This window comes from Bacillus rossius (genome assembly GCF_032445375.1).
Source record: "Bacillus rossius redtenbacheri isolate Brsri chromosome 4 unlocalized genomic scaffold, Brsri_v3 Brsri_v3_scf4_2, whole genome shotgun sequence".
Classification (NCBI taxonomy): Eukaryota; Metazoa; Arthropoda; class Insecta; order Phasmatodea; family Bacillidae; genus Bacillus; species Bacillus rossius.
In genome coordinates, this window is record NW_026962011.1 from 51282129 (window position 1) to 51300127 (window position 17999).

Below are 17999 nucleotides of genomic sequence, written 5' to 3' on the forward strand. Positions count from 1 at the left end.
AGTGTCCTGGTCGTCATTGCTGGGGAGGGTGGTGTCTCCTCTCCGAATCCTAGACGCTCCACTAACTTGCTTCAGATCCCTTGCAGGTGGGCCCAAGCCAGGCGCAAACCCAGAACTCGCATGCCGAGCCGGTTCCTCAGGGCATTGTCGTCCGATGCTGGGCTCCTCACTAGACCACATGTTCGCTCTGCAGAGCCCTTCACTCACGTTCTCAGATGTTCTTGAGCGTTTTGGGGGGTGCAAGCTTGCTTACCATGCAAAACTCTCTGAGAAAACATAACGGGTGTACGCCCCATTACAGTATTATATAAAAATATATTCCCCTGGATTCCTTACGTGTCTGCTGTGAATAAACTTTTCACTGGGTCGGTGAAACATCCAAAAAAATTTATATATATATATATATATATATATATATATATATATATATATATATATATATATATATATATATATATATATATATATATATATATTAATTTGCTTATTTAAAGGGGTCTCCTGCATAACACTGCTACCAACTCAGTTTAAAGAAAAGAGTTGGAGGGCGGGGGAAGTGCACTGCAGTGGGCTGTAATGAGGGGCACAGCCCCTGGTCATTGTCAGTTTATTTATCTAAACCTTTGGTGTTTTGGTTAAGTGATGACCAAGTTTAGGGCTTAGGATGCAAGACTCTTTTGAAGGTTATGGTAATTTTTTTTTTTTAATTTTTTTTTTGGGTGTGGCGAGACAGGTTCTAGCAAAAATGATGTATTTGAAACTACTCAGAGAAAACTTTTGTGCGAAAACTGTTGTGCCATCATGTCACGAGTCATACCCATATCCTTCAGCTGCAAAGCATCCGTGAAATACTTACAAAAATGTAAAAATCTTAAAATTCAATTGGTTTTATTTCCGCCACACATGTGATACCTCACATTCATTGTTATTCTAACCAACTCTTTGATAGTCCGTTATCCTTATTTTTAGCCAGTGATAAAGTAAGTATCCAAGTGTGTACCATATGACAATATGTAGCAGGAAGTGGGCACAGAGTTGACAATGAGGATGCACCTGATGAATCACAAGAGATTAAAATTGTCCAATTTTCACTTAATGGACAACTTGAAATGGGGCGGAGCCAAGCATTTCAAGTAGCAGTCGGTGGAGGAACCACTATCTACTGTAGGGACACGGTCGCTGATAACGGAATAAGCCGTGTTGAAAGCGTTGTCGTGGTTAAGGACTTGCGAAGCAAGAGGCTTAAAAAAAAATATGTAAAGTTTTCATATTTATTATTATTTTTTTACATATCTGAAACAAGCTAAAAATCTAATGGAAAAAGAGGCCTCGCCGGGGGTTCCGGACTATCTCGGAAATATACATTTACAAGAAAATAATATGTACATAGCTTTGAAAGATAATTTTTTTTCGATAAATAGCCCCACCCGAGCTTAAATTTTTTTTTTCTATTTTTTATTTTGTAGGATATATTTATGTTAGTTTAAAAACTTAAATAAAGGTGTTAAACTTTTTTCTTTAATCATAATTTGTAGGAAACTGTTACAGTTAAGTGTTTGAGATGGAGAATGTGCAAGTATTCAGAGCCTATCATGCAACGGCAGGGAAAGTGTCGGCGAAGCGACCGGAGGTAGCGGCCCGTGTTGCAGTGTGCGGGGCGAGGTACAAGACGCGGCCCGGCCTCACCTACCACTACCGACACTCGCACAAGGACCACGACGACGACGAGAGCCCGGGCTCGGAGGGGACGAGCGTGGCGACGGACGGGGGCTCCGTCTCGCCCAGCGCCAGGCAGCAGCCGGCGCCGCCCTCCGCCCAGCCGGCGACGACCGCGACGACTCTGGACGCAGCGGCAGCCGCGGCAGGTTGGAGCACGTTCCAGGACAGTTACCTCACCTTCCTGAGTGCCCCGGGTACGCCCCCCGTCGCCCCTGCCCCCTGCACCTGCGTGCTGCGTCTCTTCCCTCATGCACGTCTGCACGTCTTCCTCCATTCCGCTCTTTGACATTCGTCACCAGAAAAAAATGATTTTATCAGTTTTTACAAAACTTTTTCTGACGTGACGTCTAATAAATCGATGAACGCCGGCTGCACGCACGAAAAAGTCTCCCCTAATGCACATGGTCCCGTTACGCTGTGTCCCGTTAAGCTCATTGTACGCTTGCGCCGCATCTATCTCTCTTCCACTCGATTGGAACAACCATCGATTTTACTTTTTCGAGGCACATTAAACTTGAAACACTCCCATTCGTTTCCTACTTTTCCTATCATCGTCCTATCCTTAACAGAATAAACACGGATTGGAAGAAGTTAAATAGCAAACATGTATAAAAGTTATAGTTAAAATAATCTCTTCGTTAAAGTAATATACATAATTGAATTAATGAGTGCAAATATAAGTAGTAAATTTATCAATTAAATTGTTGATTTCATTTCACTCCTTCTTTGTATCCATGCGAAATTGTGATAATTCAATAAAAATGATTCAATTTTATTCATTAAAGTATTCAATCATTTCATCAATGTTTTGTTATGATGTTGTCACGTTAAACTATCGTCCGTAAACAGTCTTTAAAGACAACCATTTTTTTTTTGTTTTATCAATTTTCTTACCTCTTCTGTTATTCTAGGAATTAATAATTCTGAAATTAAGTCCTAGACATTAAACTGTAGCTATATATACACAATTATTATACATCAAAAATTGTAATACTTGGACCTGGAATGATGAAAAGCTTGAATGATGCAGTGAGCCATTGACTATAATGGGTTCCGCAGTGCAGTTAGGACTGTCGTGTCAGCAGTTCAGAGTAAACCCTGCAGAGAGAAAATACATACATTATTTCGAATGCGTAGGCAGTCCAAAGTAATGCTCTGCAATTTTTTCATGACCTATGATTTCAATGTATTAATAAAAGTTATTTTTTGCAGCCTTGTTTTATTAAAACATAAGTTAATTTGCTTCATACAAATGAATTGCCTTGAATTTAAAATTTAAATTATGTTGATTTTTTTTTAATAAATTAATTTTTAGCAAAAAAAAATGTACAGTGAAACATATTTTTTTCAAACCTGTGGTAAAGCTTTTTCTCTAGTCACTACATAAACTTTGTGTAGGTAATCACTGTATTATATGTCTGTGTTTGGACCTACTTTATTTGCTAAACATTATCTTTTGCAAATCTTTGTTTTATTTTAATATGGTGTTTTTAGTAATGACGAGTTAGGTCAATTAATATTTTTTTTTCCAGATTATGCTTCCAATTTGGTCATTTTATTCAAAAAATTTTTGATAAATTTATTTCCTAGTTTCAAGTTTGTAAGTGAACATAAATTTGACTATGCATATTATAGGCTATTTACGTAGTCTAATATCTGACATTTATATGCAAGTAATCTTCAATTTATGAAAATTGAACACCTTGAAGCACATAATAAAATTCAAAACTCTATGTATTTTAAAGACATCTTAAAGCACTAAAACAGTAGTTCATTACTAATGTGTAAAATATTTGCAGTAGTCTCTTGTTTAAGGTTGTTTTGTGTTTGAGGTGATCTGTAGTCAATTTTGTTTTTCTTTCTTGTAGGCTTGTATCCAAAAATTTTAAGTTTTGTATATTGTAGTAATTTTCTCCATGTAGTGATAAGCTTATGTACACTCTGGTAGAGTAATGCTAGCTGGGGCTATCCATTCCTGTTATCCACTACATTCTCAGTTCTGCAGACAGGGGCGAAGCCAGGGGTATAGGGATATATTCCTCCACGAAATTCCGTGGAATAGACATAATGTTTGCTTTTGTAGTTGCACTTAAAGTTTTTTTCTTCATTATTTATTATGTTTGTCCTTAATTAAATTTAATAACTATTTAAGCTGCAACAAAAAAAAAATCTCAAAATGGCTAGGTACTGAAAGTTTTTGGCAAGAAACACTATAAAGTTCCCCCTCACCAAAATTAAATTCCTGCTACGCCCTTGCCTGCAGATATTTCAATCAGAAGCATAGACTTCAAGTTGAAAAGTCCTCTCCGAAATCCGTAGGATTAATAGGATTACTATTATCAAATCCATATTTGTTTTACCATACAGGCTAGAGACTAATACTGGACAGCTACATGCTGTCAACGGTCAACGCAGGCGAGAACGTGAAAAATAAGCGCTTCAAGAAGTGTCACTACAATAATATTTTATTAATAATGTATTCATATTAAATAATGTATTCAAGTATCTGTTACCAACAATGTTTTGCTTATTCTATTTATAAATGAAAAATTTTAAAAGTGTATTTTTTAGTATAAATCTTTATAATTATAAAAAAAAATAGTTTTTTTTTTTTTAAAGAGAAAACAAAGTTGTTTTCATTGTCATAATATTGATAGGTATCATAAATTTTTAACACGTAGTGTTGGCACCTGAAATGTCTTCCGCCATCTAGGTTTTTGCATAAAAATATCTTGTAGCTGTCCGGTATTATTCTCTAGCATATATGATTTTATATTATATTTTATTGATATAACTTTATCAATGGGGAAAATCCTTGTTATATTTGTTTTCAATATCACATATATAAGTACAGTTGACTGTTATGTTGCAATACTTGTATCAGATTACTTTCTGTATGTATGGTTAGAAACAATAAATTAAAATTGTTTTGGTTTATTGTAATGATTAGCTACTAAAAGCCTGTTGATATTTTGAGATGATAAGTCATGTGCATTTTTCTTTGTCAGCCTTACTTTTGATGATCCCAAGTTTATGAAGTGTTTACAAGAAACTACCTGTTAATCAAAAGACTGTCTAGAAAACCTTATTAATTTATTGTAAAATTTATAGTTTTTGGTTTTGATATTGAATGCTCTTAATTGACAGTATAAAAATATTCAGTTTGTTAGTTGGTTGTTTAGTTCATTTATGTTACAAACTATTGTAGATTATATACATATGCATTATGAATTTTTATGTATAGATTGAAAGGTCTTTAATCCTGTATTCTATGGTTTGGCAGATTGTATAATCTGTCACCAATCAGGCTTGGGTTCAAATTTCTTCAAGTGAATTCTTTCTCTTGAACTTGGTCGCCAGGTTGCGTTGACTGTGCTGCCGGCATTTTTAGTTCGCTCAGAATTTATCGTTAACTTCTGTTTCCATTTCAAGGCAATATTTCCTGTTTACTAGAGGTTTACATTTCACGTTTCACTGTGAACATTTCACAGTGATTTTTTGAAGTTAATTACGACTTGTTTAAAATACCACTGTTCTGTATATTATTATTTTTTGGGTATTCTGTCTAAAACTATATTGAAGTTCAATAATCCAACAAAATTGCTAATACGCTATGTCTGTAGCCTTGAATGTGATGACGGATTGAAGACCTTTCATTGTATTATAACAAATAATATGCCCGAAAATAAATGGGATATTATAAAAATTCATAACCAAAGAGAATATTTATTACCAAAGAAATAACATTATGCTATTGTTAAATTAAGTAAGTTACATCTCATAAGAAAAAAACTTATTAATTGACCAATATTTGGTTTTTGAAATGTATCACATATTTAAAAAAAATGAATTTATTACTAACATTTGTAACATATATACATGGGCAAGAGTTATTGACAGTAATAAAACACACTGTTTTGCAAAATCTTAGGCCTACCTGATATAGAAAATCCCTATTATTAATTTTCTCAAGAAACTTAAATATTTTTACTTATTAACAAGGAAAAATTATTGAAAGGGTAATGTATGTATTACTTGGTCAAGAACTAAATTTTTTAAACTAATTATGCAGGAAATTTTATTGAGTGAATTTTCTTAGAGGGATTTTATTATTTTTCTTACTTTCTGTTTTCAAAAAAGAAGTTCCTAATTCCCAATCTTGTTGATCCAAATATGAAACACAAATACATGTACCTATTTATAAACATCACATAAATCAAGTAGGTACGCTCAAATTAGAACCAATTAATTTAATAGTGTGTATGAGTAAACGGCATGGTGCGTTGCCAACGATAACAGTTGATGCCATAGAATTAAGATTTTTGTTTGATTGAAAACAACTGTACAAAGTGTACAATGTCAGTCCTAAACTTTACTTCATCTGGCCCATTAACTTTTCATTCCCCGTGTTGCTATCACATGACAAATTTTTAATTTGCATGGACTTGTACGTAAGCTATAAATGTGGTTCTCCTTGTGATCACTTCTTTTACCATTATTCTTGTTCATTGTCTTTATATATCTGTGTGTTGATGTATATGTAAAACAGCATGGCACAAGTTTTAACACAATGACAAGAAGAGCTCATAAAAATGTTGGCTTTGGTTATATGGGAGAGGCAAATTCATGCCTTGCCACAATTATTTTTTTTAAAGCAATCCATAGAGCTGCTTATTTTCACAAAATTGTTGTGTTGCAGTAAGCATATTTATTAGCAGCTTGTGGATCTTCTAAGTCATAAACTTGAAATTTATATGGAATGCCACACACATATTTTAAATGTTCAGAGACTATGTAATTGATACTCAAAAATAATTTAAACTCATTTATTTATACATACTTTCATTGCTGGTTAAAAGTGTATTGGCCAGTAATAGTACAATATAAAACTCACCATTAACGAACCGTAAGCCTGTGTCTGCACACTGCAAAAATAATGAATACAATTTTTATTAATAAATATGGTTTAAACTAAATCATTGCAAGTTATCACATAGTAACTTAGTGTTTCTTTAGGCCTATCACAGATGAGTAGTGGCCTGTCTTTGTTGCTGGAAGAATGTGGTTTGAAACAGAACTATGCAATTAACTCAAACTCCATGCTGTAATGAAAGTTCCCAGATTTAATAAATAAATCATGATATTTACTGTCAGGACTACATTTTTTTTTTCAAATTGTATTAAATATGTGATTAGATTTCCTAACGGGCTATTATGAGCAAAGCATAAGGCATTGCTAGATATATAATATTAATGATGGGAGACAATACATTATCAAAGGTTTACATCATCTCCATTTATCACAATGTTCCGTAATTTCCGTCTTAAAAGGCTAATTTTATGCCGATTTGAAGATCTCAAAGCTGCTATTCGTCTTACGTGACAGGTTGTTCTTATGTGATGGTACTCAAGTTAGCACACCCGGCAGTTCTTATGTTGCTGCTTCATGAGTCCGAATATGATTAGCAAGGTTGTGCTACTTAAATGTCCAAAAATTGAGGTTATTTTTCAATTTTCAAAACATTTTTAAAAGTTGCCCTGTCGTACTATATATTTGTTAGAAACTACAGTACGTTTATAATGTTAAACACACTTGATGGTGTAAAAGTCAGTCACAAGCTGTTATCAAATCAACAAAACATAGGAGCAGTGCTATCTCAATATTGTATTTTATATGGATACTTTTACAATTTGCATTCCATTATTATTGTTTTTACTTTTACCAAAAATTTGATGGTTACATATATTAAGCATTAATAAAATTTCAAACAATTTGTACCATTTAAATGTGACGGTGTGGAGGTGCGGATCCCATTCTGTCGACTGGCAGTCGGAATGTGTGACTTGACGAGGGTCAGCAGGAGGCTGTGTCGTACTTGCTGCCGAACAAGGCGCCTGGCCAGGCATCAACCATTCAGCATGAGCAGAAATAGCTACGAGAATTTTGAGCAGCAAGGCTGGGCTGGTATTTGATAACAATGTGCTACAGGAGGAATGTTTACATTATTATAACATTCCTTGAAATAAATACATAAATAAATAATCTTCCATCAGCTACCTATTAAATGGAATAGATAGGATTTTGTTTTAGTTCCCAGAAATTATTGCAACATCTTATAATGTCCTCAGCAATGTATCCTTCTCACAATTTCTATGGAATAGGTAAGCAGGGTGTCCACACAAACCTGTAAAAAAAAATTTCCCTGAATTTTTATGACTTTCCATAACCAAAAGTCCAAATTCCCTGTATCGAAATTTTTTATAATAATTTTATCTTTAATAGCAATTTTATGAAATAAGGAAAATCCAGTCCCTACAATATCCCATAGCTGACCTAGGCCAAAAAAAAATCTTGCATATGCCATTTTACAGTGTGTATTGCACTGGCCATTTAAAAAAAAATTGCTTTCACAGTCTGGGTAAATGCAGTTGTGAACATGAAGTTTTCCCCTCAAATTATTATCACTGGGGTATTTCCGTGACTGTTCCAGGATTTCAGGTGAATTCCCTGACCAATTCCTACTTCCTTGATTATTCCCCCGACTTTCCAGAATGTGGACACACTGATAAACATACTGTAACAAATAATATATTAAAAAAATAAACACAAAATTTTCAATAATTAGTGATCGTAATAAATACTCATATATATATTTTTTTCAAAACACAATGATAAAAAATGTTAGATTATGTGGCTATCATTTTTACTGTTGGCTATTTTAAATGTAAAAGTGACTGACTGTGCTCAGGTCATGTGTTATAATTTGTGCCAGCGTTGCATGGTAAATATATTTGAACAGTTGAAGAGCACTGATATGAAAAAAGAGTTGTGACGGATGTATGTCGGAACTCGCTGCCGTCACGCTTGTTTATTGTGTGTCGTCTAGTTTTTACGAGGTGTTACGTTGCTGTTGATCGGGTTGGTTGGCTGACGTGTGGTGTCGGCGCCACAGGTGGCTCGGGCGGCGGTACCCGCCGCGGCCGCCAGGGCTCGGTGTCGACCCCACACGCCCCCCCCTCCACCTCCAGCGCCTCCAGCTCGCCGGCCGTGAGCCTGCAGCCCGCGGAGGAGTCCTCCTCGGGCGAGGGCGCCTCCTCGTGCGACCGGAGGCCCCCCGAGGTCAGTCGTGGTCGTGTTGTCAGTTCGGTTTCATTTCGAAAACAGAACAATACGGTGTTGCTGTCTACGTTTTTACAAATTCTGTTTTTGTAACATTCATCCCACCGAAATAATGTAATGCTGCGTTTTAACGATAAAATATCTCTAGTAGATTTGTCTATAACAGAAGTATACTGTGTTAATCTCTATGTTTTTACAAATTCATTTTTTGCAACATTCGTCCCAACGAAATAGTGTAATGCTGCGTTTTAATGATAAAATATCTGTAGTAGATTTGTCCGTAACAGTTACGCTCGGAACAATAAAAAAAAAAATGGGCGAGCGTTTAGAAGTGAGTTGACAAAAAGATGCACGATCAAAGAAATTAAATAATTTTCCTGGTCTGCGAGTTGCTGACAGAGGAAAATGTGGTGGCGTGGGCCAAGGATGGCTTAGTGATTCTTGGGTTGAACTGTGTAGTAAAACGTGAGCAACGTTTCAGTTCTGCAAGCAGCCACGTTGCTCCTGCAGTGTTTGAACCAGGCAAGATGTTCTTCCGGAATCAAGTGATTTTGTTTGTTTTATTTGGTTTCCTATTCATTTCGGTATATGTGGATGTATTTCATTTTCATTTGTATCGTTTAAGATTGTTTCGGTTATTTCAAATAAATTGATTTGTACTCAAATATAATTAAATAAATAAAATGAAGTAAAATTACATGAAAAATCATCAAAAGAACTCATTTTTAACGAAAAAAGTGTACTTTAATAGAAACGAATTTCAATGATTAAATGCTTGAATTGTAACGAAATAAATCAAAGGAAAGAACTGAAATGTGTGGAAAGGTTACCGAACTGTACATATTAATGTGAAATAACCGAAATAATCTACAACGATACTAATGGAAATTAAATACATCCACACATACCGAAATGAATCGGTAACCTAATACAACAAACAAAATCACTTGACACAATACAAATTAAATGATTTGTACCCAAATGTTATTAAATAAAATTAAAATGTGCTTGACATTTACCTGGTAGCTGAGCTGTAGAAGTACACGACAATTTTAGATCCAAAAATGTTTTTTTTTTTTTTTTCACAGAACTTCATAAAATGTTTAATCACATGAAAAACTAATCAAAACAATGTATTTGCTGTAAATGCTGTGACGGTGTGTGTGTGTGTGTGTGTGTGTCAGCTGCTGCTGCCGATCTCGGACGACAAGGAGCGAGCTGCCCCGTCTCCGTACTGCGACTTCTGCCTCGGGGACGCCAGCGAGAACAAGAAGACCGGCCAGCCCGAGGAACTGGTGTCTTGCTCGGACTGCGGCCGCTCAGGTACGGGTCCCGGCGCCGCCTCGCCGGGTAAGAGGGGCAAGGGGAGGGGGAGGGGCCGTAGGAAATCCACCTCCGTCTAACTGAGGCTCGGCCTGAGCTCAGTACAGCGGGTGGAAATTGTTACTGCATTTCATAGTATACGGTAGTAGCTACATTGTGATATTAAGTCTTTGCATTCGTCCCCGCGACAAATGCCGTATTGCAGTTTTGTTTGTTATCGGTGCGATCTCAGCAATAATGTGTTGGCAGTGTCCAAACGGAAGAAAAGCGTGTGTTGTTGCAATAAAGTTTTTTATATTTTTTAACTGGCTGCCTAACTGAGGCAGTGCGTGTGTTCGAAAGGGTGCACTCTCTCGCTATACTCTCCCTCCTGCACACTCAGTTTGACTCTCCGGTAGGCCTGTGCTGTGCGAATACTAGTTTTTTTTGTGCGAAGTGAATATCGAATCGAATTTAGAATATTGTTCTCGGCAAAGCTGTATTACAGGATTTATGTAAAAACAATTTTTTAACGTTTGTAATGTTTGAAGTGATTAAGTCATTAACAAATTAGGCCCTATGTATAACATCATTCAATAAGTATTGTAAAATAACCATTAATAATATTAATATTAAGCATTCATAAAAAACAAATGGAATGCCACCTTTTGATTTTTTTTTTAAGTAATCAAATTTATTCAAGCAAAACATAAACAACGCAAGAAAAACTAAATATTTTCATGAGCTAATCTTATGCTTCCAATGTTTTAAACCTTTGCAACATAAGCGAAGTGAAGCTTCACATCAGATGCGAAGCTTTGAATCACAACTGAAGCTTCAAATAAAGCAAATATCAAATTTCCTGGTGAAGTCTAATCGAATATTAAAAAGAGCATTGATTGATTCACTTAGTCGGAGCTTTGCAAGGGCCTACTCTCCGGTAATTTCAGACATCTGCCCTCCAGCATACTCTTGGATTATTAGATGTTAATACATTCTTGCAGTAGAAATGTAAAACTGGAAGGATAAATGGCTACACCCAAACGTGCTGAATGTAATGCTTTTGAATGGAAGAAATAAGAAACGCACGTGTAACATCAAGTTAAAAAACAATCTGATCATAAAGTCGCTGGTTTAAACAACTGTTTACTTACAACAGAAACCACAGACACTCCTCTCTGGAGTGTAACAGTCGGATAGCACACCCTATAACATCAAAGTATGTAAGAGTAGCGAGATAGCGCTCCCTTGGTGAATTCAAACACATCAGGAGTTTTATAGTTTTTACTTGCCTTTGTTTTACTATAATATGTCTGATAAGTGACGAGTCATGTAAGTGTTTTTACTTTTTATGTCTCGTGACTAAGTGAGCATCCAAAAGTGAGCAATTTTGGTAGTTTTGGTTGAATAACTTCACTTAGCTGGTGTAAATTACAAGTGTTGCAGCAACGGTGTTTATTCACTCCTATAAATAGTTCCAAAAGGTTTGCAACTGATGCATAAAAAGATTATTAAAATTCTGGTTTTAATACTTTTTCTATTAAAAAAATTTAAAAAAATTTTATATGTAGACGTTGTCTTGTTATCTTGTGTTGCATAGTTATTTAAGTTACTATCATGCTATTGTTTAAAATTAATTTACCTGTAAAAAAAATGTCCTGTAGCATGTGGATTGTTTTGCAATTTGTCCCGTGGTGATACAACTGGTAAATATTCACTGATCTGTAATTGCACTGGAAGACAGGAGAAAACTAAAAATTCTATCTTAGCTGGTCAATTTCTATGTCAATTTGATATTCACGTAACACCATTTTCACAACACATGGATAGTTTGCATGTTAAATAAACTAGTATTTCAGTAATAAAATGTTTTATTTTTGGGGACAGAGATATCAAAAATTGTCCTTGTTTCTATTTTTTGAAACTTAACTGCTGATTTTACTTACAATTTTTTTAATGGAAATTTATTAATATGAGGTACCTATATGATAACCCAGTAAGGTTCACATACTTCAAAATCTGCATCTCTAATAAGTATTAATGATTTTGTGAAGAGTGAAAATTAAGAGGCTTGGATTTGATGTATGTTATATACCTATCTAAAATGTGCTATGTGAGGAATATTCTGAAATGAAAAATACAAGGGATGGAAAACATTACCTACATACTATTAGTGAAGGATTTGCAGTACCATTGCACAAGCGCATGATGTATACAGGGTAGAGAGAGTTTTATCCCCTCTCTTCAATTACAACTTCTTCCTTATGGATTGTGTTTTATTGCGTACAATGTGAAAAATTTCACCCCAACCTTTTAAAAGTGTTTCATAGGATTGAATGCTGCACCTATCTGGGCAACATACAACAATATAATTTCGTCATGTTCGGTTGTGCATTCTCCATTGTTTGTGATACAATTGTAGTTGCAAGAAAAATGAAAAATACCGGTTTCTTTTGTTAAGGTGAATTCAATTAATGTTTCATTTGTCTTTGCCTGGAATTCAGTGTTTTGAAACAAGAAAAGTGTTAATATAGTTTCTGGAAAAGCTATAGTACCTACGTAAATCATGCTGTGATTTATGTTTATGTGATTTTCATAAATGTTTTGTGTTAGTGTTATAAATTAATGTTATTTTTGTTAAAGTTGTTTTTTTTCTCACCAAAAGTTAATAGTTTTAACAAAAGGCTGTGTTAAGAGCTGTGTTTCATAGTGTTATTTGTTTTGTTGCCATTGTACATGTACTGTACCTGAGTTAAGTGGCTTGTATTTTACACAGTGAACCAATTCATATCAGGGAGATTCATCCTTATTTCTATTTGTAATTTAATTCCTGTGATAAAATGTACATCCAAACGTTTCTCTGTGGTCAGTAAAATTAAACACAACAACTCTCACTCAGTACATTGTTTATCGGTTGAGTCAACACAAATATATGCAGTAATATTTTTTTTTTGCTTCGACTAGATTGTTTAAAACAAAGACGAGATAATACAGTAGCCCACAGAAATTGCAGGTATTGCCAATTAAATTCTTAAAAGGCGCACCAGTATATTTTGGCTGTGCATGCTTGAATTATACGGCCTGCATGCACATATCTGCTAGTTATCATGTCTTGCATGTTTCGCTTGGTCATGCAAAGTTATTTACAAGAATTGTATTGTATAAAATAAATAAGAAGTTACTATATTATCTAGCATCTGGGTTGTGCAATATCATTGATTGTCTTCACTGAAATGTTTTCAACCACTGCTGTAAGAAATAAGCAAACTTAAGAGTGCTATGTCTATGCAGCCTTGTTTCCTCGGAAATGTTTTCTGAGCTAGTCTGAGTTTTGCATCTTTCAAATTTTAAACACAACATGATTTCATATTACAAAACAATCTCACGTTCATGACAGAAATTTGTTAATGGCCCTCGTTCTGTGGGTTGTTTTTGGAATGATGCAGTGCTGAACTTTTAAAAATTTTGGGACATCTATGAAGGTATTAGATTTTATCGGATCGATTTTAAAGCGAGGACATTCAGCCCATTAAAGAGTTATAATTTAATTTATACAAATATATTTTTTCAGTTGGAGAAGTGAACGTACAATACTGTACAATGTAGTACATATATGTTAGGCCTGGTGTCTTGTTAAGCTCATTTAACATTCATCAAGCTATGTCTACTATCTGTATGACTTTTCTGATATTATTCTAACCAGAACATGCTTATCTATTAATTTATGAAAGTTCATTAAAAAGAAATTTCATTTTCTTGCAAACAATAAACATTGTAATGTAAGATGCTATATTTTAGGCTTCTTTGAAATAATATTTTTGCAAAAATTTTATATTTATCACTTCTTATACTGTTTTTCAATCAAGTTATTTATGCTTATTTTCACATTAACAGTGTTTGTATCTGCATATCTTACATATGAAGTTCAGGTTTGTAATTATTATGAAAGAAAATGAAGTACAGACTATGTAAGAAATGCAGCCTAACTTAAAACCAGTTTTTTACAAAGTGCTATTCCACTTGTTCGTAGCTTTGACATTTTATACACATAAAAGCTCTGTCTCACACACTAGGTGGTTAATTCATTTTCTTGTCATTGCTATTATGCAACGCTATTATGAAATGATAGATGTCTTGCATTACATGTTTCATCACAAATTTTTTCACCAGATATTAAGTGTTTCTACGAGCTGTAAAATAGTTATTATAACTTGTGTGACATTTTAAAGCTCTTAAATCATGTGTAATAAATTTAAGGTTGTAAATTTGTGGCCAAACAATTCTAAAAGAGATACAAAAAAATCTACAGCAATAGCATTTATACCAAAGAAATTTCATAAAAATGAAATACTGAACATGGCATGTCAGACCAAACCTTAATGATTCTGTTGAGTTTTCTGGTGTATTTCAACTAAGTGTTTAGAAATTCAATACAGATTCAACACAAATTCAATACATGCCAAATTATGCAAAGTGTTGTAGAAATATACTTTCAGGGATTCAGACAGTTTGTTTGCTGATCTCTCACATCAAACAAAGTTTACTAAAAAATAATTAATTGTTATTAAAAATATTATTGTTAATTGCAATATTAAATAGTTTATTGCTCTTTACACATCAATGCAATTTTTCAAATTGTGACATCAACACTTTTCTCTCTCGACTGAAGTTTTGGACTTTTTTTACATGTTGTTGGTGCCAGTACAAGTATGCCTTATTTGTGTATACTCTTTGTAGTGATGGTTTGTAAAACTTTGTTCCTTATGGTATTAAGGATTATCATCAAAAGTTATGTTTAAAGCTGAGCTGAACAGCTCACTGATATTGAGTAGCAGCCAACTAATGTTCAGGGTAGTAGCTATTAGTAGGGTAGAGTAAATACAGTTAAACCTCTATGTAACAAAACAAGGAACTGAATATGTATTTTTGTGTGTCAGATTCCATCTCTATATTTACTGGTAGTCCTTTGTAGTGGCCCAAATCCACGTTAGCAATCACTCCTAGATGTTGACTCACTGTGTCTGCCACCATTGCAGGCCGAAGTGGAAATGTCCCTTCCGTGAAAATTCTAAGAAGTTCTAACCAACTACGTCCTCTTCCTTAAGCCACTAATAACGATGTCATCGTAGCAGCTGCTGACTTTGCGCATGTATTTCCAAAACACCTAGCACTCGCAGCTTTTCTTGGGACCATTTGAGTAGCTGTAACTTGGCCTTCTGTAGCCAGAGCAGCTCCAAGGTATCTCTACTTACAATCTAAAACCTCAGCGCCTGTGTCAACCTCCATGTCTAGCTTCTTTCCCTCCACACGTACTGTCGTTCTTATTGGCGGCTGCTCTTAGGTGACTGCGATTGGACGTTGAATAAACTTGACTCCTCTTTGGATGAGTCTCCCTCAATGAAAACATTTTAGTTGCCATTACTCTGGTTCCTCTTTGGTTTCCCATGTGTGTTCCTGGCATAAGTACTGTGCTGGCCTGATGGCCTGGTTTAGATCAGAGATTACTCACTGTTCTGTCTCACTCTCTGGGCTCTGTAACCCATTACAATCCCAACAGGGTTTCTGTTCTTGAGGTGGATTCAGCCTGTTTCTGTTCTACAGAAAGGCCTTTTCGTGGACATGCTGACATTTCAAAACACGTACTTGATTTACAGTCTCAGGTGACACTCACATTCCGACTAGCAGTTTCTACCGCAGTAGCAATGTCTATAGCCGCCTGGAATGTCAACTTATCCTTGGCTAACATTTCATTGCTGCACTGTTTTATCATGCACTTCACACTCTACTCCATCTCACAGTTTTCTATTCAAGTCTAGAAAATTGCAGTGAGCTGATAGTCGTTGTAGTTTGGCCACATAATTGGCTTCCTTATCTTTCTCTCATGCTGATCTTATTTGTGAAATTTATGTGTACCAACAATTTCACTGGGCTTAGGTATGTGAAGTTATTTTTTACAATGCCACTAAAATATCTGTTATCTTGATCTCATTCATTGTCTTCAGGAGAAGCAGCGATGACATCAAGTTGTACGACTCGGTGCCTTATGCAGTAAAAAAAAAAATTTGCTGTCTTTTCTTCCTCATCTATCATCTTGTTCACCGCAGAGTATTACTGCAACTGTTCAGAGATTGTTTTCTAGGTATTTCGTCCTGGGACAAACTGTCCAACTGAAGTGAACATAGCCATTGTAGGTTATGGTTCGCCACGCCGCTGACAATGCTGCTGCTTGACTTATTAAGTTCGTGTCTCCCCCGTCGCCAATTTAGATACTGAAATGATGACTCGCAACAACATCCTGCTATGCTCGGTCCCGACACCACTCTATTAGCCATCTCCACAACAGTTCTCTCCATTCCGGGAGAAGAGGGCACTTGGTCGTGGGCATGGAAGTGACATGTTCGTGCTTATTCCAATATGATATGAACATTTCTGGGTGGTTATTTCATAAAGAAATTAAGTGAGTGTAGAGAATCAACAAAAAAAGATTGCCATCATTTTGCTTGAGAATTTAGCAATTGACATCAATGACATCGGGGTGCAGAAGGCTAAGTGTTTTTTTTTCTTTACCCACTGCATTCTAGCAGAAAGGTTGAAGGAAGGGTCAGCAGTTAGAACTTGTTGACCAGTAGTTTTATAAACTGAAGGAGGGAGGTCAGTTTTAACTGTGTACCTTGTTTTAGATACTGCAGCATAGTAAAAGTGTGTGGCAGATTACTCTTGGCAGAGGTGTGTGTGTGTGTGTGGATACAAAGGCATAAAAACTGAAGCTAAGTTAAGTCATTTTAAAAATATGTTTTCTTCACCGTTTGAATTTCCCTACATCCCAATATTCGGACTTACGCGACAGTGAAATAGGTACCATCACGTAAAGAGACTTGTCAAATAAGATGAGTATAGCAGCTTTAAGGTCTTTAGACTTGCATTAAAATGTAGAGTGCATTTTTAATTGATTATTGAGGGAAGGAAATGTTTAATTTTAAATTCATGATGTGCTAAATTAAAATATTCAATATTACAAGCCATCACACATAATATGCATACCCAAAATATGTCTTTTGTTTGTTTGTCCTAACTTATGACAGTTTTGCTATAAACATACAGTAGCATGTACATGCAGTGATCCAAAAAGTATAAAATCAAAACAAGAATAGAGCAGCACATTTGTGCCTTGAATGTTCTATATGCCTTTATAACTCAAGGAATTAAAATTTTTCTCTAGTACAAAGCATCTTTGTTCACAAGTGTGTCTCATACACACTGAATGTTATACGTACAGACTATAAAAATTCGTATTTAATTGCACAGTAGCTTAAAGAAGCAGCTAGAATCAATAATTCTTTCATTGCCAGTTATGCAATATACAGCAAATTGATTCACTGATTAATTTCAATGTGTGTGAGGACAGCTAGGGCCGTCGAGAAAAACTAAGGGCCCAAGCAAAAAATTTTTGTCGGTCTCCTTTCCATTACTTAATGTACAAAATTTCAAACCCCACAATCTAAAAAAAAAATATAAAGCCCGTACATGTTACCATTGCCATAATTGTAAACATGATTTGCATGTATCACATAGGTACTAGATTGTAATGTTGCCAATCTAGTCTATAAACAATAGATTTTTAATTTTGTACCTCTATCAGAGATTATATTTTAGTCCCTGTAAAAAATTTTTTTAACTCAACAGGCCTCCCTCTCCCTGTTTCGCTGTTTTCTCACCGTCTCGACAGCCCTGTTGACACACATATTTCTATGTTCTTCATCATGCTCATTGAAGAAAAGGTTTTTGACAATACAGTACTCTTGAACAATTATCATTTTATTATTTTGATTAGGTTTATTAGGTTTTGACATTATCACAA

At 35.1% G+C, this 17999-nt stretch overlaps 1 protein-coding gene across 4 annotated transcripts in view; it reads left to right on the forward strand.

Moving 5' to 3' along the window:
• LOC134541902 (zinc finger protein ubi-d4 B-like) overlaps window positions 1–17999 on the forward strand; it is a 44051-nt gene that overhangs the window by 10643 nt on the left and 15409 nt on the right. For 3 of the 4 annotated variants that reach the window (XM_063385639.1, XM_063385638.1, XM_063385641.1), the window contains exons 6-8: window positions 1650–1865; window positions 8607–8839; window positions 10024–10162. In XM_063385639.1, the coding sequence (XP_063241709.1) occupies window positions 1650–1865; window positions 8607–8839; window positions 10024–10162 (588 nt within the window). The remainder of the gene's footprint in view (window positions 1–1649; window positions 1866–8606; window positions 8840–10023; window positions 10163–17999) is intronic. The other variant, XM_063385640.1, reaches the window with a different exon arrangement.